The sequence below is a fragment of the Cyanistes caeruleus genome, chromosome 14 (genome assembly GCF_971803275.1).
Source record: "Cyanistes caeruleus chromosome 14, bCyaCae1.hap1.1, whole genome shotgun sequence".
In the NCBI taxonomy this organism is placed as follows: Eukaryota; Metazoa; Chordata; class Aves; order Passeriformes; family Paridae; genus Cyanistes; species Cyanistes caeruleus.
The window spans coordinates 12,957,901-12,979,775 of record NC_141714.1 but is presented as its reverse complement, the minus strand read 5'-3'; the positions used below and the strand labels follow the sequence as shown (position 1 = coordinate 12,979,775).

Below are 21,875 nucleotides of genomic sequence, written 5' to 3'. Positions count from 1 at the left end.
GCTCGGTTCAGAGGTGATGTCCCACGGGCGGGGGTGTGTTGGTGCTGCTGAGGGCAGCACTGAGCCTGGCTGCAGTGGCAGCGCTGACTGCAGGACTGGAAGGGGTGAAACCTGTTCTCTCTGGAAACAGTGTAGGGAATCAGCTTCCTTGCCAATGGTGCTCTCCTTCAAAGCTGTTTTAAGTCCCTCCAAAGGGTCTGGAGCAATAACTGAAATAATTGATGGGAAAGAGTCTCTCATGTTGTCGGAACCTGTAAAATATTCACTCATAGTTTGTTTGGTTTGTGGCTCCTTGGTGTTCTGCTGGTTCAGTCTGAGTGTGCTGTGACAGCTCTCGTAGCAGTGCCTTACTTCCTCCTAAGCATATTTCTAGTGATTAGATTTGTGTGGGATTTGAGACTCCGTGACACTGCCAGTTTCTGGGTGACCTCAATTGCTGCCTGAGAATGGAAACTGCAGCACTTCCCTCCTGTGGGCATATGGGGAAGGATGTGTTAGAAATGTGGAGGGGCTTGGACTTGCTTGGAATCAAATGGACCAGTGTTGTAGAATAATTTTGAAATTTGACTTCTTGCATGTAAATAAATAAGTGGACTAGAACTAGAACAAAGTTGAAAAATTCTCAGACTTATGAAAAGGATTAGTATTTCATATATTTGTGAGACTACAGTGTAACTTGTTCAGTCTTAAGACTCATATTTCTACTAAAAGGTTTAATTGATTTATGACTGCAACTCAATAAAGCAAACAATCATCTTTCTGGGAAATTTCTGGCTTTTCCAGAAATTGTTTCTTTTTTCGTGCCACTAGGCTGACTAGTTCATACAGTTTTATGTGCTTAGATCTACCTTGACATTATGTTTAAGTTATTTGGTCAGCCCAGAAAAGAGAAAATACACTTGCTCTCTGTGACATTCCTGAAGGGCTACTTGTCTTTTTGGGAACTGGCAAGGTAGAATGATCAGTCATCAGCTTGGGATTCATCCTACTGCCAGGACAGATCTTAGACCCCTTTTATTCAAAAATAAGTATTTCAATATATATATATTGAATATATAATTTTATATATATATAAAATTCAAATTAATAATGACTGTGTAATCACCAACAGCCTGCCTTCTGTGGGAAAACCAAAAAGAATTTAACTGAATTTTCAGAAAGCTTATTTATGTTGGAAAAGAGAGAAAGCTGTTCACAGAGCAAACGTAAGTGCTGGAGCATGTTGCAGCGATGTGGGGTGGTGAAGGATTTTCTAAGATGATATTGGATAACCACTGCTGGAAGAAGGAGTGTGTGAGGCGTGTGTGGCTCCTGCCTCTGTGTGTTGGGCTGTCATGTGGGATCTCTAAAGTCCCTTGCAGTGCCGTGTCTCGGTGACCACAGTCACATTACTGATCCTGTCATCATTTTCCATTCGCTGTTCCAGGAATTAGCACTCCCTTGCCAAATGCTCTAGGTCTAATCTCAGTAATGCAGATGTTTTAATAGGTTAGAAGAAAGGTTTTTAGCTGCAGGCCCTGCCCAGTGTCAGGCTGTGGTTAGAAGTGCTCGGGTGTCCAGCTGCATTCCTTTCCTTTCGGCTGTGTCTGAAGTAGTTGTCAGCACAGGATCATCTTGGGGCCCAGTTTAATAATCTGGAAAGGTTTTGTGAATGTACCCCTGAGACCTTGGGACAGTCACAATGTAGGAATGTTTCCTGGGTTTGGAAATATGTCTGTCTTGTAGCTGCCACCAGAAGGCCCTGGAAGAGGAGGCATGAAGTGGGAATCACGTTTGATCACTTCAAAAGCAGCAAGCTCCCAGCTTCCAGTGGATACTGCTCTGTTGTCCTCCAGTGCCTTGTGTGAGGAGTGGCTTTGACATGCCTTTCCCTCTGCTGTGAGCTGTATTCCTGGAATTTGGTGCACCCTGGTAGGACCAAAGTGTGATAAGGGTCTTTTGAGAAAGAATAAAAGGAAAAAAGAGTGAGGGGTACAGAGGCTACCTGGGAGGGAAGTATTAATAAAACTCAGGATCAAGATCCATATGGTAGAATGTGTCTGATCCATTGGCCTGGAGGTACCTGGAGAACATGTGTGGTTCTTTGTCTAGGTGTAATCAGGGCTTACTCAACCAGAGTTATTTGTCTTGAGCCAAGAAGAAAACCACACCTGTCATGCAAATAAGCAGTATAGTTCCTTAGAACCCTGTCCTTTCCACTAGGACTCACCTGGCATTGCTGACTCCACTTGGCATCTTCCTCAGACGAAGCCATTGGCTGTAGGATCCTTCCTGTTGCTCAGTGTGAAAAAAACAAAGGACAGCAAAAATAAAGGTACCAGCCCAGTGCTGTGCACTGCTACACGGGTGTGTGGTGAGGTGCCTCTCCCCAGCTGGAAATCACCGAGTGTTGTGTGATGTCCAAGTCCTTGGAGGCATCAGTGCCCCTTTGATTCATTTCAGAGGCTTTCTCTCACTGCATAAATTGCTTTCTCATGTCTTTGAAGTGACCTGTTTGAATTAAACATCACAGAGTGCTTTTTATAAAGCTGTGCCAACAACATAGTGCAACTGGCATATCAAAAATGAGATAAAGTGCTCTGGATATCACCAGAGTCAGGGTGATATTTAGTTTCTTTTGCAGCTTGTACTGTCATTGCTGTGTATTCTCTTACAGCAAGCTGCCTTCTGCAGTCCTGGTAATAGTTTATGCATAACATGTAAAATCTGAAAAAGGAGGAAGAGTCAGCAATGCCCATTGATGCACGCTGGAATGTGTGATTGCTGGGCTGACCTGCTCATCCCTGCACACCGAGTCCTCTCCTGGGTTTGTTGTGGGGCACCACCAACACCACGAGAGGGAGCGTGGAAGCAGAGAGTGGCTTGTGCTGGATGGTCCAGCTGGGAGCAGCGCGGTGCTCCGGCCCTGGGAGTCAAACACGGCGCGGCACAGGCTGAAAACACAACAGGAATACATTTATGTTTCAAGGCTTCGGGACTTCAAAGAATGTTTTGCACCTAGGGTTAATTTGTCTCAGGTGTCTGGAATTGTAGTTGTGCTTGGAGTCTTTAGTGCATTATCGAGGTTATTTGGGATTTCCTGCTCTGTTGTTGCAGGTAGGTAAAAAGAGCACTTACTTTAGCTGCTGAAGCTGAAATAAAAATGTAATCACAAGAAAAAAAAAATATTTTATTCCATGATTCCTTGAGCATGAGATTATGCAGTACTTTTCCCTTGGGACAAATGAGGAAAATGCTGCTGCAAAATGTCACCCTCTGATATCAAAATGCTGCTCAGAGAAGTCTTACCCTGCAGTTGGAAGGTAATGGGTGAACCCCACCAAAACACAAAATAAAAAATGCAATTATTTCCATTTTCCCAGAAACTACTTTGTGAGTAATGAGTTTTGGTACACTGATATCAGATTATTTAGCTGATGGTTGGCAAGCAGAATTTAATGAAAATGTTATATAATATCATTGTTTATTATATTTAACAAATAGAACAGTTTTGGGGCAGAAGTCTTTAGAAGGGCAGGACATGGCGAGTCAGCTTTAAGTGTTGAGATATGTTCAAGATATAATGTGGAGTAAATATAAAACAATGATCATTTTTAAAGGAAGGACCACGTTCCTGGACTATCCCCAACAGGCATGTCTTAATCAACTGTGGTTTTTCCAGCCTGCTCCAGTATTCTGCCTCACAATTAAAGGGTCTTTCCTAGGACCTAACTTAAATCTTCCCTGCAATTTCCAGCAAACTCCTCATCTTCTCTTTAGCTTGGGAACACAGCTGATCCATTCTTCTGGAGTGGCTCTGCATCAATCAGGTGATTGTTGTTACTTTCTTCTCTTTTTAAGCTAAAAAAAGTAATTTTTTTTCTGGCTTTTTTTGTTGGTTTTTTTCCCTATGGGGTTTATTGTACAAAAAGCTTAAAGCAGCTGTGTATAAGCTGGGACCCCAGCTGAGAGCGAAGCCATTCCTCCTGGAGTGTGGCAGGTACCCTGTTCTGGAAAGAAATGTCCCTGTTTGCAGTGCTGGTGCCATGCCTTGGGTTCATTAACCAGCTGGGATGTCCTGTTGTGAGCCTGGAGCTGTTCAGAAGGACTTTGGCTGTGCCAGAGCCTGCTCTCAGTGATGCAGCCAAGAGCTGGATTGCTCCCTGGCCCTGCAGCTGGGGGAGTTATGGCTGGGTGAGGAGGGAACGTGGATGTTCTCCTTGCGGCTCCAGCTGAGGAAGAGGAGGTGAAATGTGAGTGTATGAAAGGTCACAGCTGACCAGAGTCCACCTGGGTGAGTCCTGTCTGGCACTTCCAGTGTGCACTTCTGTCTGCTCAGCAACCAGCTGGGTGTGGGTTCTTGCCTCTTGGACTGTGGTGTTTAAAATCTGGCACATCTCTATTCAATGACTTTATTTATTCATCTTCATTTCCTTTCCTCTCAACCAAATTTGAAGATAAACATGACAAAGCCCAAGGGACAGCAATGCACAGAGCTGCAGTGATGCAGGGGCAGCATGTTATGTCACTTCTCTGCCAGAGTTTGTTCTCTCACAGCCTGCTCCTCTCTCAGTGGGCAGTGGGGAGGTTTGGGGCATTTCCTTGCCCAGCCCCAGCCCCAGCCAGGACAGCAGCTCTGAACTGGCTCGCTCACTGCCCAGTGACAATGGCTCACCATTCCAGGAGGCTCTGCAGGGTGCAGCTGCAGTGCTCAGCTCTCTGCCCTGTCCTGTGGGCTGCCCTCACTCCAACACCAACAGGGAACAAAGGAGAAACCCCCAAACATTGGTGTGAGAGGGGCAGCGGGGTTTGGGAGGAAGGCAAGTTCTTATTTCTTGCTCTGCTCTGTCCATTCCAGCAAGCTGCAGGGTGTTTGAGAGGCTGAAAAAGACCCTGAGCCAGTGCATCCAGCCTAATATGGGATCAGAGGCTCTCGGTGGAAGAAAGTCCTTCCTGGGAGAGCTGGTGCAAGGATGGTGGTAGCAAGGTCCAGAGTATTTAAAATCAAGGGCTGAGCTGGCTGAATAAGGAGCCCTGGAGCAGAACTCACTCCACCATGCTGCTGCTCTGGCCCCACTGTGCTCTGGTGCTGCTGCTTGAGGTCCCCTCCCCACCTGCTTCTATGGCTGTGCTTGCCCTTAATGGGTTGTGTGTTTTCCTGCACCATTTTCACATTATCCCCTGCCCCTGCAGATAAGGAGAACATACATACCAGGCTGGACTTTGGCATTGGCTCAGGCCAGGAGCTGGAATTACTCCTTGTGCTCCCCTGGTGTGCTGCTCCAGCTGGCCCCCAAGTCACCTCCAGAAGAAGGAGATAGGTGGAGGTAGAACAGATTCCTCATCTGCTTAGACAGCAACAATCTCCATGCCCCAAGCAAGCCTTGCTTGTCCCACATCTCTTCTTGCTGTCCTTTTATCCTATGCCAAAAAGTTCCTGTTTACATGGTTTGATCCTGTTTGCTGCTGCTGGCTCCATGCTGTCTCCATGGATAGATTTATAGGGTGGTCAGAGGTCCTGTCTGACCCAAAACAGCCTTATTCCTTCATAGCAAGGTGGTGAAATAAACCCTTTTCTTCCACCCACAGCCCGACTGGCCGATGCCCAGCTTCTAACAGCATCTGTGGAGTCCAGGGCAGTGCCCTTGGCGTGCCAGGAAAGCCCCTAGCAGGGAGACTTGGCTTCTTCTGGACTTTGGGGGCTCTTCTATGGTACCCCATACATCCCTCCTGCCAGTCCAGCGTCCCTGCTGTGCTCCCAGTGCAGAGCTGTGCCTGTGATGTGAGAGCCACTCACAGGAGAGCTGCTTCTCTCCTTGGTGCCTGTCAGTATTTGACAGCACAAACATTTTAAACTGCAGAGGAAAAGTGCACTCAGCCCCCCTGGGATGGTTTGTATGTGCTGCTGCCCTTCTCCTGTGACACAAAGAGCTCAGACCCCAGGGCCATGAGCAGTGCTGGAAATTTGGTCCTTGACATGGTGCTGGCACACGTGGCACAGCTGTCCCCTCCTGGAGGTGGAGCATGATGGGCTCAGCTGCTTTGTGGAGCAGCTTCTTGGGGAAAAGCAGGTGGGCTTTGACTTTTAATCTCCTTTTTTTCCTGGTTAGCAGAAGACTTAAACTTTTTCTGTGGATAAACAGCTCTATGGTCTTTCTCTCTGCACCAGAGATGACAAGGTATTATGTTGCCCTGATGGCCTCTGTCCCAAATATCCCAATATTTTGGGAAGTGTAAGAGAGGCCATGGCAAATGGTCTGGAGTGACTTACAGTGGAAGTTTCAGTAGAAGCAGGCATGGGGGTACCAAGCTGCAAATCTCTGCAGCACTAAATGTGGCTTTTTTGGTTTGCTGAGCCATGTTTCTATCACTCTGGGTCCCACAGCACTGTGTGTGGTTGTGACGTTTTCCAGCAGCAACAACAATGATCTCCTGTGCCAGTCCAGTGCCTGCCTCTGTCACTGCTTCAGTGCATTTATTTCTGGAAGTGGGGGCTCCTGCCCAAAGGCTGCTTTCACCCAAAAGCTCAGTGAGGCGGTTTCTGATGGGTGAGAGGAACCAGAGGGGTCAGACAGCTCCTCCTGCCCCTACCTGGGGCAGAGAAGCAGCACAAGTGTCCCCACCACACCAAGCAAGGCTGCACACAGCAGCTGTGAGGGGCTCTGAGGGTGGGTGGCTGGCTCTGGCACTCTGATGAGTGGGAACGTGGATTTTCAGATTTGAAATGGAAGACAGTTTGTCTCAAGGGCTTGTGAGACCTCTCTAAGCTGTTCAGCCAGGGTATGAGCTGGGAATTATGAGCAGGTTCTCCTCTGCCTGTCCAAGAAGGACTCACAGCTAGTTTTGAGTCCAGTTGGAAACATTTTCCAGTCTCTGGTGAAGTACATCCACACATCACTCAGTGGACAGGACACGATCTGCTCACCCCATGGAGCCAGCACATGTTCCAGCCAGCTGCTCTCCCAGTGCACCTTAACCAGAGCAGAGCAAGGGTGGCACTCACTGCTGGGTGACTTTGGCAGGAGAGATGCTCAGCTCTTCTCCCCCGACCCCGTGGTACCAAGCGTGGGCTTGCTTTGCCCTCGCATTGCTCACCACCAGCTGTAAGAGCTGAGTGTTTATCTCAGCCCCATTACTGCCAATCTCCCCCCATTAACACACCCATAATTCACAGCCAGAAAATATCTTTTATTGCAGTGGTGACATTTAAACCAAGGTAGGCATTGGTTTGGTGCTTTTTTTCTAATTAGTTTTTAGGCAGTCATCTCGTTTGCTCCAGCCTCCGCTCCACATCTGTGACTGCAGCTTTCTCCATCCAGCTGAGAGGGAATTATGTGTGCAAGAGGAGTCAGGGCTCCCTTCCCAGCTCCCTGCTCACACTGCTAGGATTGCCGTGCCTGCCGCACACCCAGCCGCGTGCTCGAGGATGCTGCACCTCAAAGTCCAGTTCCTGGATGATTCCCAGAAGATCTTTGTAGTTGATGTAAGTGGCTATCGTATTCTTACTGATTTTTTGGTGATAATTATTAAGTCATTGCTGCTCTGAAGGATTGCATGTTCTCTGATAGATTCTGGTTTTCAGCTTTTAAAAAACACCCCAGCAAGCAAACAAGAAAACCAAACTCAAATTCAAAATTAAAGATTATAGTATTAATTGGTAAGTGTTTTTTGGTATCAGCACACTCCTACGCTTCCCTGTTACTGGCATTATTTATGAAGGAGGAATGGCTTTTACTTACCTGGTGTGATCTTTAGTAAATCAGTTAATATGAAGCGATGGTCTTGACAAGTGCCGAGTTCTCTCTTTTGTCTGGCTGCCAGTGTAAACATTCAGCAAGGAAGTAAAGTCTGGGAACAGAACAAAAATAGCATATTTGTCCAAGTTATCCCTGGTGAGAAACATCTGCACACTTCCTGGGCATTCAGTTGAAAAAGAAAACTGTGTGGTTTTGTGAATAGCTAAGGAAAAAACTCTATCTTATTTTCTGCATGGCAGTGTCCCACAACACATCATGATTAATAATTTACATTTAACAAATACTAGCTCTGAACTAGGTTAAAAATGTTAAGTAGTCATATCTATGGTGTTAGATTTATGCATATGTGTATAGATAACTGAAAGCAGGTGTGTCTTGACTGTGTGTTAGAAGCATTTTTTATAAGTTTGATTGCACATTTACTGTTGCTTAGGGCTTGATAATCACAGTAGCTAATTGAATTAGCTAATTTAAGTAGATTTATTCTAGTACTTACCTGCATCTCCTGTGGGAGCAGAATGTTTAATATAAAATGGTTCTTTTTTTTCAAGTTCTGTTGCTTTTCTTATACTGTCCTCTTCTGTGGTTTACAGCCTGAAAACTGCTCTTTCAGATGCACTGCTCTGTTTCTTTATGACAGTATTTTGCACAAAAGAGGATTATGAAGCAATTCCATTCCTTGTCACAGTATGGAAATAGTTTAATTTAGTTTAATTAATCTATCCCAGTCCAGAAGTCAGCTTAAAAATGAGACTAGTAATTTTAAAATGCCTTCCCCTCCTCCCCCCATTGATTAGATCAGGTCATAGTGAGACACAATTCAAAAGATGCTTCTGGTACAATGTTGCTGCATTTTTTTTACATCTCTGTTTTCTTATTTTCTCACAACACAGCACTATAGCTCTGCACGACATGCCATTGCAGCAGATAGCTTCCATTAGAGGAACTCCTCGTCATTTCCTTTTTTAGCATGGAATGGTATTGGAAACCCCTTTTAGGCATTTCATGCATTTGCTGATGCTGTGTGGGTATGATAAATGAGTGGCTGAATTAGTGACTTCTCCAGTATAAAAGGAGTGCTTTGGGCTAAGTTTTGAGCAGATATTTTAAGCAACTCTTTCTAAACCCCTCCTGACTTTGGAAAGCTCTTTTGTATGGAAGTAATTCCGTTTAATGGGAGGGAAAAGGATAAAAGTAAGAAAAAACAGAGGGCCTGATTCCCCCTGCAACTCGTGCTCAGTGTAAATATCTCTACCTGCCTCACATGGGTGTCACAGCTGCTGGCACGTGCAGCAAGGTCTCATTTCCAGGCTGCTTTGCATGAGAACAAGTTCTTCTCCATCTGGTGCTGGATGCTGACCCAGGGATGCATCTGCATCCTTGCTGACAGTTGGGACCACTGAGTTCCCAGGATTTCCTTCAGCTGAGCACTGGAGGTGGTTCCTGGGGTAACAGGTCTGAGCCCCCAGGGCAGGGGAAGGATCATCTCTGAATGTCCCCACTGTGTTCTCCCTGCTGAACACCAACCACCCTGCTGCTGGACAAACCAAAAAAGCCCAGAAAAACTATTTTCTGAGGCTGAGTGAAGAACAGAGTGTTCTGTGGTCACTCAGAGTGTCCCTTGTGAAGCTGGAATTCCTTGACAGGAGGTGTGTGGGCTTGGTGGCAGAGGAGTGAGGGCACAGAGAGCCTTAGGGCTCTTGGTGCAGGACACTTTGTGCTGGCTGCAGCTCACCTGATAGGGCAGGCATCTCCCAAGGCGGTGGGAGGAGGTCACATCAAATCCCACGAGCTGTTGCTCACCCCCAAACCATGGACCTGGATGTAGCAGCCTGTCCTATGGGAACGCTGCAGAAATGGGCTTTGCTGTTGGGCTGCAGGTGCTGCCAGAGTCCCTTTGGGGACATGGGCATGTGTGCCCCATGTGTTGCACTTGTTGCTGTCTACCTCTGGAAGTGCCTCTGGCTTTCTGATTCTGCTCACAGTCCCAGATGTTTTCACTGAGGAGTGAAGGGCAAGTGCAGCTTCTCCTTTTCACCTTCTGCTCTGGGGTTTCTGCCTGTGGGTGCTCACCTGGCCCTGCATCATTCTCAGAGGCACCTGCAGGCTTGGACATGGGACAAACAGCCCCACATGTCATGTTTCTGCCTTGCACTGTGCTCCTCCAGCACAGACCCCACTTCTCTCACTTGGTGCAGGGCAGGGCTGATGCTGCTGAGCACTACCCCAGTGCTTGAGGAAGCACTGGCCTCAGCACCCCAAAATCCAGAACAGGAGACCTACAAGCAACACTCTGCAAGAGAAAGGCTCTTCTTCTAAAGCATCCCCTGCAGCAGCAGGGCTGTGTCTCCCAGTGAGCAGGTTTTCCTGGGTTTGGGGCTGCTCCTGTCCCGTGGTGATTGCTCTGGGCACTGCTGGGCTTGGAGCAGAGTGGGTTGCTCCCAGCAGACATATGGTAGGTAATAACCCAGTAAGAAATGCTTGTCTTTCCTGGCTGCCTGACAAAGGCCAAGGCCTTTCATGCTAGAAAATTCTAGCTTGGAAAAAAACATTTATCATTTTTTTTTAATTATCCTTGTGATCCAGTAATTTTGAGGAGAACTGGGAGTGCTGCAGAGCAAATGCTGTTATTATGCTATCACTTTTCTGTAGCCTTTCAGCACAGAGCCAGCAATTTCATCCCAGGAGAAGCCCTGAAAGGTGGTTATTAGTGTGCATCACCACCAGCAGCCAGGTCCCTCCCGTCCCTGCTGGGGACAGCCACAGGGAGCTGCAGCCTGCCTTCCCCTCCATCACCCAACATGCCATAATTTAGCAGCTGTCTAACCTGGCCTCTCTGCTCCAGCTTGCTTTTGCAATAACCCATACTTCTTTTTGGTTGTCTGCTTTTCACAAGCTCAGGAAGGTGTACCAGGGTTTTGTTGGGGTGGGTCACTGCCATTTCAATTTCTGGTGCTTTCTGGAGCATTTTCCAGAGTTGGGAGCCTCCTGGTTTGTTCTCCAGCCAGGTCACACAGCATGGCAACAAGTGAAGAAAACACCCTCCAATTGTTTCTGTTTACTGTGAATAACTACAGCCTGGCCTCCCTTATCAGCATGTAGCACCACTTAATTCATATTGCTAAAGCCCATGGGTGACTCAGAGCCCAGGGCAGAGGATCTCTGGTCTGCTGTTAATTACCATTAACCATAATAGTGGCTCATCCCTGGCTGCTGGGGCACACGGACTCACTGCACAGGTTTGAGGTCTGCTCCCGTTGGCTCTTAATTAAGCACGTTTGCCATGGCTGTCCCTGCTTCAGGCAGGTGCTTGTCCTGGGGATCATTCATTGGTTTGCCAGGGACAGAACTGCCCAGACAGTGATAGCTGCAAACAGTGAGTCAAAACACAGTTTATTTTCTCTTGCTCTCCTTTCTGGTTTATGTTTCTTAATAAAGGAGAGAAGTGATGGGAAAGAATCTGATTTCCAAAAGCAGGGAACACAGCATGCAGTTGTCCTGTTGTACCTGCTGAGGCCAGCAGCATTTATTAAGATTTTGCTGCTGCATGGTCAGGAAGGAGGTAAAGGAAGGGAGCTGAAACTTCTCCCCATCTCTCTGAAATCCCATCACAGCTGCTGTCAGCATTGCTTAACCTGCTGCTTCTGTGCTGTGTTTGTTTGCTAGCAAAAATCCTGTGGGAAAGGGCTCTTCAACCTCACCTGCAGCCATCTCAACCTTGTGGAGAAGGAGTATTTTGGGCTGGAGTTTCACAGCCAGGCTGGGAACCAGGTGAGTGGGCCCCTGGAGCTGCCATCACCTGCATGGCTGGGGGATTCTAGCACCTCCCTGAAATTCCAAATGGAAAATTAAATAGAAAGTTTTGCCATGATGTCAGAAAAACCCTGAAAATGAGGGTTAGGAGGGGAGCCACAAGCCCCAGTGATATCTACAGCTCATGGGGTCTACCCACAGCCATCCGTGTGGTGCTGCCCAGCAGGACACTTGTCACAGCAGCCAAGCTGGCCAACATTTTCATGTTGCATTCTATTATGCTGCTGCTTGTATTCCCCATCTCTTGTGCTGTTTATTTACCCAGCTCTTCATTGCCTTATTTCAGGTCTGGTTGGAACCACTAAAACCCATAACAAAGCAAGTCAAAAGTAAGTATTTCAAGAATAGAATTCTTATAAATCAGTGAGAGTCTAGCACAGACGTGTTCATGCAGTGCTGTTGCTTGGGGACAGGATCTCTGGCTTCCAGCACTTAACCAACCTCATTTTAGAGGGTGAAGCTGGGCAGGATTGTTTGCAAGGACACCTCAGTCCATACAAAATTCTGTGGAAATACCTCTGCCTTTGCAATCTGGTATCTGCACCATTTTAGGCTGGAGCTGTTAATAACCTGTCAGCTTGGCAGAGGAGCAGGGGTGGCTGAGTGCTGGCAGTGTGACAGGTGACTGAGTGGTGGCTGTGCTGGCAGTGTGACAGGCACTGCTCCTGTGTGCCCTCCTTTTCCCTCTGCAGCTCAGAGTGGCCCAGGCACCTGCCTGAGGCAGGGTCCCCCCTCTGCCCCCCAGGCCCTGCCACTCCTCCCCAGCCCCAGGAGATGCTGCAGAGCCTGACCTGAATTCAGGCCCAGCCTCCTCTGCCATGACCAGTGTAAACACGCTGCTGCTTTCAGCACAGGCCTCTTTCCATCCCCTCAGTATTTTCCCCAAATACACGATGGCTGGGAGGTGACTGAGAGCTCGGGGCCATGACCCCAGTCTTTGCCATGGAGAGGCTGCAGAACAGTGTTTGCATGAATTTCCCTGAAAGTTGAAAGCCTGATAAGGAGCCTTCCTTTTCTGGGTGCACCACAAATGGAATTGTTGCAGGCACCTATTTTCTTTACCAGGTGTCTTCTGGCCTGTCCCTCTGAGCCATCCCAGGGTGTTCTGTGACAGTCAGTGCTCACATAATTGCCTCCCTCCCTTCACACACCTTTCCTTGGGCTTGGCTGCTTGTTCTCACTCATCCCACAAAAAATCCTTTGCCCAAGCAGCCTCCTATGGAACTGTTACAACCCAAATGCTTGGAGGGCTGAGTTTAACACACAGCCCCAGTGATGGCAATCACACCAAGGCTCTGGCCATGCTCCCTGGCACCATTTCATGGAAACTCCCCCTCTACAGGGATTTTTGTAATTTAAAGAATTGCTGGGGCATTTTTCTCCTTAGTATTCTTCAGATATTCAAATTTCTATTTGCATCCATTGGTAATAGTGGAGGCCTGGGCAGGCTGGTTCTGGGGGGACAGGCTGTAGTCCCTGATTTGTAAGGGTCCAGATTAATTTACTCTGTAAGGAGGCAGCATGTGTGAAAAAAGTTGTAAATGTTCTCAATAGACATGCCGAAGAAAACTTATGAAGATGTTGTGTTTTAAGATCCTAAGGAGGTTCTTTTCAAATTTATGGTGAAATTTTTCCCAGTGGACCCCGGTCACCTGAGAGAAGAACTGACCAGGTACAGTGTTTGTTTTATTACTTTCTTACCACACAGTTCTGTGTTTTTGCAGTGTGTTAATTTTTTATCTTTATCCACCCCAGCCTGTCTGTGAGCAGTGGTTATCCAAAGTATTAGGCTTTACAGAACAAAACCAGAGAATATCTTTTCTTGATCCTCTGTTTTTAAACACAATCCACTTGAAGGATCAGCCGTCTTATGGGGCTGCAATTTGTTTACTGCCAAACACTTTAGCAGTTGTGCAGAGTCTGACTGCTCAGTTTATCTCCTGCCTCAAGCAGCGCTCTGAAAGAACGACTTTAGTTTTATTTTTAAAAATGACATTGTTAGCTTTTACAATTTTAGAGAAAGCATTGCAAACTGGGACTAAGAATAAAACCAAGACGGTGCTTCTGCAGAATGTCAGCCCCAAGAGAGGCAAATGCCCCTCCAAAACAGAGAGGAATGTTAATTTTGAGATCTACTAATGAGCATTTCAGTGACAGTGCCGGTCATGGTGGTGCCCAGCCTTCTGCAGGGGCCGCCTGCTCATCCAAGACAAGGGAGCAGGCAGGGCCCTCACGGCTCCCCCAGGTGCTCCTGTCCCCCTCCACAGGTACCTCTTCACCCTGCAGATCAAGAAGGACCTGGCCCAGGGGCGGCTGCCCTGCAGTGACAAGAGCGCGGCGCTGCTCGTCTCCCACCTGCTGCAGTGTAAGGGGGGCGGGTGCCTGCAGGGACCCCCCTTCCCTGGGGACGGGCTGGGCTTGGGGGTCCCCCTGCCCTGACCCCTCACAGTCTAATCCCTGCTCTCCCCGTGTCCCCAAAGCCGAGCTGGGCGACTTCCAGGAGGAGACAGACCAGCAGCACCTGGCCACGCACAGGTACCTGCCCAACCAGGAGTACCTGGACAACAAGATCATGCACTACCACCGGAGACACAGGTGAGGGGGAGACACAGGTGAGGGGGGGCACAGGTGAGGGGGGCACAGGTGAGGGGGGGCACAGGTGAGGGGGAGTCACAGGTGAGGGGGAGGCACAGGTGAGGGGGAGGCACAGGTGAGGGGGAGGCACAGGTGAGGGGGAGGCACAGGTGAGGAGGGGCACAGGTGAGGGGGGGCACAGGTGAGGGGGAGGCACGGGTGAGGGGGAGGCACAGGTGAGGGAGGCACAGGTGAGGGGGAGGCACAGGTGAGGGGGAGCACAGGTGAGGGAGGGGCACAGGTGAGGGGGAGGCACAGGTGAGGGGGAGGCACAGGTGAGGAGGGGCACAGGTGAGGGGGGGCACAGGTGAGGGGGAGGCACAGGTGAGGGGGAGGCACAGGTGAGAGGGAGGCACAGGTGAGGAGGGGGCACAGGTGAGGGGGGGCACAGGTGAGGGGGGGCACAGGTGAGGGGGAGGCACAGGTGAGGGGGAGTCACAGGTGAGGAGGGGGCACAGGTGAGGGGGGGCACAGGTGAGGGGGGGCACAGGTGAGGGGGGGGCACAGGTGAGGGGGGCACAGGTGAGGGGGACACAGGTGAGGGGGAGGCACAGGTGAGGGCTGCTCGGCCCCGCCGTGCTCGGGGTGCTGCCATCGGCGGGAGGGCTGGCTGGGACAGCAGCACGGACACCTACAAAACGGCGTTTTTTCAGCCCGTTTCTGCCTTCTCCCTCCTGCTGAGTGCCTCTGTGTCTCCAGAGGGAAGACGCCGGCCGAGTCGGACGTGCAGCTGCTGGACGTGGCCAGGAAGCTGGAGATGTACGGGATCCGCCCGCACCCCGCCAGCGACGGCGAGGGGACACAGATCAACCTGGCCGTGACACACATGGGGGTGCTGGTGCTGCGGGTGAGCCCGGGGCTCGGGGGGGCTGCCAGCCCCCAGGCGGGGTGGCCTCTCGGACTGGGGGTGTTCCACACCCCGCGGGGCAAGGTGATGCTCCGGACTCTGCCCCCCGTGCCCCGAGCTGAGCTGGCCCCTGTCCCAGAGCGCGGTGGCCGAGTGAGCAGCACAGGTTCCACGGCTCTGTCACATGTGCTTACCGTGTAATCTTCCAGCCAAAATAGCCCCCCACGTCTGTGCAATTACATAACGCTGTAATCAGGGCCGAGCTGCACAGTAAATACAGATTTCCTCTCAGCCAGCATGAGGCAGCGCTCCGCTCCCACACCAGCTGATTTCAACCTGGGAACATCTTGTCACAGCAAAAAAAACACAACAGACCCAAATGTAAAAGCTAGCTGTAGGTCTGCTGTTGGTAATTAGTGCTGCCAGACCTGGTTATTTATTCAGAGCCATAAACACCCCTCACGCATGACTGAAGCATCTGTGAGCCCATTACACTCTGGGCTCTCCCAGAAAGCTGAGGGGGTCCTGGTGCCACAAAGTGGGCTAAACCAATTTTTCCTGGTTCTGCCATGGTGCCAGTGTTTTGTGGCTGAATCTCACGTCATGCAAAATGGTGAAGGGGTAGATTGTGCCTGCAGCCTGTGTAAACCAGGTCTAAAGGTGCAGGGGTGAGCTGAGCGCTGCTACACTTCCCAGCAAAGGAGGGGAGAATTATTGCTTCTTTGGGGGCTGCTTCTGCCTTAACTCACAGATAGGCACAGATAGGACTCCCTGCCTTGATCTCTCTGAGGTTTGTCTGGGGATCCTGGATTTTTGTGAAGAGCTTCAGCAGGCAGAGTTAAGCCCTGAACCTCAGTTTCTACTTTTTGAACCAGCTGATGGAGAGCCAAACACCAAACCCCTGCACCCTTTCCCCAGACCCCAGCAGCTCCAAGAGCTGCATTGGAGTCTCACGCAGTGTCCTGTGAGCTCAGGCCTTGGCCCACTGCATTTCTGTATTTACAGGTTGCCCCATCAAGCTGTAATTGCTGTGTTTGTCCTTGCAGGGCAATACAAAGATCAATACCTTCAACTGGTCCAAAATTCGCAAACTGAGTTTCAAGAGGAAGCATTTTCTCATCAAGCTCCACGCAAACATCTCTGTAAGTACCATGCTGCAGGCTGGGCTCAGAGCAGACAGCTGTGGATGGAAGGTCAGGCTCACAGAGTCCCCAGTCTTCAGTAAAATCCATTTCCTTCTGCTTATGATGATGCTCCTGCTCGAGTGTGACATGTGCTACTCCTGTGTCCCCAGCGAGGTGACAGGGCACTGCCTGGAGCCCCTGACAGCCCATATGACCCTTGGGGGATCAGGAGGGCAAATGGCAGAGCTTGTCCCATGCTCCTGACCCTGCCTGTCTTGTCTCTGGCACACAGGAGCTGTGCAAGGACACGCTGGAGTTCACTATGGTGAGCAGGGACACCTGCAAGGCCTTCTGGAAGACATGTGTGGAGTACCACGCCTTCTTCAGGCTCTCTGAAGAGCCCAAGTCAAAGCCCAAAGCCCTTCTGTGCAGCAAAGGTTCCAGCTTCCGCTACAGGTAAATTCCCAGGGGAAATCTGAATTTCTGGGGCTGGGAAGGGCCTGGGGACGGCTCTGAGCCTCCCTTTTATGTCAGCCCTGTCTGAATCTGAGCGGGTGATAACAGCTACTTCTCTTGGAGATACCCCTGCCTTGGTCCTGCTGCCCCCCTCACGTGGGGCACAAGGTCTGCCCAGGGCTGGGGATGATGGTGCTGCTGACATTTCTCCCTCCACGCTGCAGTGGCAGGACTCAGCGGCAGCTGCTGGAGCACGGGAGGAAGGCAAAGATGAAGAGCCTGCCCTTCGAGAGGTACTGGGGGCATGGAGGGGGGGCAGTGCCTGAGGGGACTGGGGAGAGGGGAAGGACCCTCCTGGCCATGCCCCTACCCATGCTCTTGTCCTGCAGGAAACACTACACATCCCGCTATGATGAGAGGCAGTGCCGCTCCTCCCCGGACCTCCTGACAGATGTATCAAAGCAGGTAAGTTTCACCCCATGGCACCGGCGATGGTTCTGCGCCAAGGTCTTGGCATTTCTGCCCCAGCTGGAGGAGCTCAGCTGGAGGCCAGGCCAGACCCTCAGCTCTGGGTGCTCCTTTTCCACTCTGCTCTGGGCACCCATCCCCTCTGTCCCTGCCCAGGTGGAAGAGCTGCGCCTGGCCTATGCCAACCGTGGCTCCTACCACGCCAACGGAGTGCATGGCTCCGAGCCCACCCTGGACAGCCGGCGCCACAGCTCCACCCTGGAGGTGACGTTCGCCGCTGAGCTGGAGCACTCCAAGCCCGAAGCATCCCCCACCTTCCTGCCCCACTCCAAAAGCTCGTCTGCCTTCCCCCTGCTCTACGCCGAGCTGGAGATGGAGCGGGCGTGGGAGCCCATCGACCTCTTCGGAGCAAGGAATCCCTTGACATCCTTTCGGCCCCACCACCAGTTCGCTGGGAACAATAAAAGCACCTCTGTGGGCAACATGCGGGAAGTGAGCGCCCGGCCGCTGGTGTACACGGATGTGCCCTGTCCCCTGCCCGTGGTGGCTCCGGCCCCCCCTGTGCTCTTCTACCTGGACAGGGCGCTGCAGTCCCCTGGCCCTGCGCTGGCCCCTGGCGAGGACACAGCAGCACTGGCCGGTGCAAGTGGCCCCGTGGCAGCAAAACCGCCCCGACAGAGCCCGAGCGGGACCCAGGCTGGGCAGTTCCATCGTGAGGCTGCAGGCACGGCCATGAGCACAAGCACGGTGGAGGAGAGCAGGTCGCTGGCTCGCTCCTTCGATTACGGCCTTCAGGAGCAGCCTCCGAGGCGGTCCTGGAGCCAGTCGGACATGAAAACCATCCGCTTCCCCTACGGCTCTGAGTTCAGGCCCCTGGGGCCGTGCCCCACGCTGAGCAGCCGCAAAGGGGGTGTTTTTTGGCACGTCCCAGCCCAGCAAGGGCTGGCTCCGGGGCCACGGCGCTCCACCGAGCGCTACCTGGGCAGCAGCACCGAGTCCAGCGACTCTGACTCGGATCTGCTGGCCGCCGACTACTGCTCCCTGTACGGCCGCGTGCTGCGCTCGCCCATGGCCCGCGTGCGGCTCTCCTCGGGCAGCCTCCAGCTGGATGAGGAGGATGAGGAGGTGTCCTTCGCCACCGGTGCTGCTGAAGAGAAGATTTCCAGAGGGGCCTCCAAGTATTTCACCTAGGTGCCTGACACCAGCCAGAGGCGGCAGAGGTGGCCAGTGCTGACCCAGGGTCAAAGAACGGTGACACTCTTTGTTTGCAGGTCTGCTTACAGCTTATGAAACATTGATGGGATTGTGTTGTGTGAGTGCTCTTAGCTATAGAGGATGTGTTAATGGACATCAGGGGCTGTGTTCAGAAGTATTCAACCCTTGCACCACACTTGGAAGCTGGTTTGCCTTTGCCACCACACTTTGATGGGGGGAGGTCTTCCCTCAGCCAGAGGCCAGGGATTTCCTGAAGTCCTGCTAAGCCCCTATGTCCTGCCCAGGCTGATGCCTGGAGCTCAGCTGCTGGAGTCTTCATTGAGGGGGAAGGAGAAAAAGAGACTTCTCACAGAATAGTTTCAGCTGCCCCTTTTCCCAGCTGCAGGGAAACACACCGGAGGGAAGGGTGGTTCAGGCCCTTTTGGAAAGGACAAGATCTCCATGGGAGGCTGCTCCTGGAGCAGATACCCTGTGGACAGGACAAAACCCCAGCACAGATCTCATCTCCTCCACCTGCCTCACCTCCCTCTAGTGCTGCAGGGAGCACCTGGCACTCAAAGACAAGGCTCTGTGTGTGCCTGTCTCCTCCCTGGCCAGTTTAGAGGATTATCCTTCTCCAGAAGTATCTCAGTAGTGTTTGTCAAGCTTTTAGAAGCACCCCATGGCGAGCACTGGGAAGTGGGCTCATACTCTTTAACTGCTTTGCTTAGGCTCATCTGGCAGCACCGTGACAGCCCCTACCTCAGTGCTCTGCTTCAATCTGAGGGTGAGAGATGTGTAAGGGGGTTCTTTGGGGTCCTTTGCTTCCCCAAATCTGTCCTCAATGAAGCAGCATGGAAAAAAGGTAGCAGGAGCAGGTAGGAAAGGAACAGGCAGCTTCTTGGAAGTATTTTTATTTTTAAAAACTTACTATTACCCTAAACCTCCATGAAATCTACTTGGAAATCTTGAGAATGACACCTCCATAAGATTTTAGGGGGGCATCTCGATAATTTTCTTTAAGAACAACCCTGTAAGTCTTTGTAGGACATGACTGTAATCAGAGGGTCAGCTCAGAAAATCCACGGTGGAGAAACCACTGCAGCCTGCTAGAAGGATTTCAGAAACAAGGAAGCTGGGACACAAAAACCCAGATTAAAATATAGAAAGAACTGAGTTCATGGGCCCTGCTCACTCTACATGTTGCTGTCCTGTTTTAGAAGGTGGACAATAAAAAGCAGTTGTTCACACTGGAATTTTGAGTTCCTCCTTCTGCCCTGTAAAATCTGCACCCCCCAATCCTGCAGGCACCACTTCCACCCCCAGCACATCTTGCCCTGCACCTCCCAGCTCAGGAGCTTCCCTCCTCAGTGCTCCAAGGAGCTGGTTTCCCTCTCCTGCTCGGCTGCCTGGCTCCCTCTGTGCTTTTGCTGTCCCAGCAACTGGGGAAATTTGTGGAGATCCTGGAACGCTGCTGAAAACAGCCACATTCTTGGTTGGTTGCCCAAAGAAATGCATTAGCCCAACAAGTGAGTACATTGTAAGGTCTGCTTCTGCTCCTAGTTACCCTGTGCTGAAACTGTGAACTGCAGAGACCCCTCATGCTGCTCTGGCACATGTTCTACTGAAAAGAGGGATAATCCTTCTGGCTAGAGGGTTGTTTCTTCCCCATTCCCAAAGCTTTGCACCTTGGAAAGAGTAAGAATCACTGCTCAGTACAACACTTAAGAGTGGCTGTCTGTGGGTACAGTTTGATAGAGGGTTAAAAAAAGCAGCAGTGTTTGAAACAGAGCCCTGGGATACATCCACAATCCCTGTCAGCTCCTCACAGCAGGGGTATGGACACACACCTTGAGCATGTCCCAGAGCTGCCACAGCTCCAGCACAACACAAACACCCTGCCCAAATCTTCAGGAGCTGCCAGGTCTGGTCTTTGGGACTATGCTGGGAAAGCAGCAGTGGGAGGGAGAAAAAAGGACTTGGGAACTATTTTTGGATTTTTCCATGGACTAGGGAGCATTAGGGCACAGCATGGGCACTGTGCCTCAGCACAGCCTACACATGGTCAACAATAGCAGAGGAACAAAGAAACTCATCAGTAAGTGACACAAATTGTCATCTCACAGCTAAATTCATTGCGTAAACCACTTTCTTGGGACTGACTAAAATTAAGGAACAATCCCAGTAAGAAGTGGCTTGTCAAGGAACAATTGAAACAACCCTTGACTAAGTCCTTCCCCTCACTCCCTGCTCAGCCCTATTCACCCCTGAGATAAGACATCTATTTATGCAATTTTATTTCCCTAGGGAAGAAAACAAGGATGGAGAGAGGATGTGGAAAGATTTGGTTTGCTGGTGGTGAAAGACAGCAGAACCTGGAAAATGTAAAGTGTTACAGTCCTTACACAAAGGATTATTGAAGGGGAGAAGGCACTGCAGCATCACAATGGGAAAATACTAAGCTACTTAGTGCATTCAGATAGAAGTAACAGGTTTATATAAAAGAGATAATGGTTGAGACAAAATCAATAAAGCTGTGAAATAAGCCAACATACCACTAAAACTTTGCAAAGAGGAAAATAATTTTATTCCAGTGTTAAGTCATAAAACATTGTGATAAAAATCAGACTTTTAACAATCACTAAACTTTGTGCAAACACATTAAAACCTACACACTCTCCTATTCAGCTGTCAAAATTGCAAGGCAAGAGCAGGTGTGATGACACTACACTGCACAGAAATTAATCGAGGTCAGAGATCAAGGGCTTAAAGAATGGTTACATTGATAAAGGACTCATCTACCCAAGAACAAATACATTATTCTGCAATTCAGACTACTTTGATAAGATTACTTCAGCAACAATTCTTCTCAACCTAGAGCAGGAAGCCTGGCAAACCAAAAGAGCAGGAAGATAGTTCCTGCATGAATATTTTGATCTATCTTTCCATTAGCTATCTGCCAGCAACAGAATACTGCTGATTAAGTTACACAGTTCATCAATAACTAACACGTGGGAAAAGGACAGCTCATTTCTGGAACCAGCAATACAGATGTCCCTTCTTAGGAGCTAATTATAGTCTTATAATGCACAGAGACTTCAAGCATATGCAGCACAATAAAAAAACCTTCTTGAATGGACTGTAATACAAGAGAACGAGTCTGTTTTGTACACGTGGGTGAGTTTTTGCCACGCTGGCCCACGAGGTAGGTATACATCCCACCCACTCCACAGGAAAAGAAGAGGCACCATATTACAGCTGTAACTCAAACATGTCAAGTTCCAATTCCCCATGTCATTTGCTAACCCCACCTACCCAGAACTGTTCACAGAGTTGCATAGATTAAGATCCTGTGTTAATGGGCCAGAACCACCAGTTACAACACCGAGGTGGAACTCCCATCAGCTCTTCCCTCAGACTTCCATAGAAAAAGAACACCTTAAGGGAAGTGACATGGAAGTAAGACCATGCTTTTAATTCTGAAAAATGCATATGGAGCTCCTTAAAATGAGATTTGTGTTGAGGCTACCGAGCTGAAAGGTGAGAGGGCTGTGGCCCAGGCCTTTGTGTCCCTTCAGTGCCCCATGCTGAGGCCAAAGGCAG

At 50.1% G+C, this 21,875-nt stretch overlaps 1 protein-coding gene across 1 annotated transcript; it reads left to right on the top strand.

Moving 5' to 3' along the window:
- Nucleotides 1–7,302: 7,302 nt before the first annotated feature.
- FRMD7 (FERM domain containing 7) lies at nt 7,303–19,528 on the top strand. Its single transcript, XM_086850967.1, is given in 13 exon segments — nt 7,303–7,462; nt 11,403–11,507; nt 11,836–11,878; nt 13,143–13,221; nt 13,817–13,934; nt 13,937–14,024; nt 14,027–14,144; nt 14,883–15,030; nt 16,077–16,172; nt 16,447–16,610; nt 16,835–16,903; nt 17,000–17,075; nt 17,235–19,528. Coding segments are annotated over 13 exon segments (2,196 nt in total). The 5' UTR covers nt 7,303–7,405; the 3' UTR covers nt 18,270–19,528.
- Nucleotides 19,529–21,875: the final 2,347 nt, after the last annotated feature.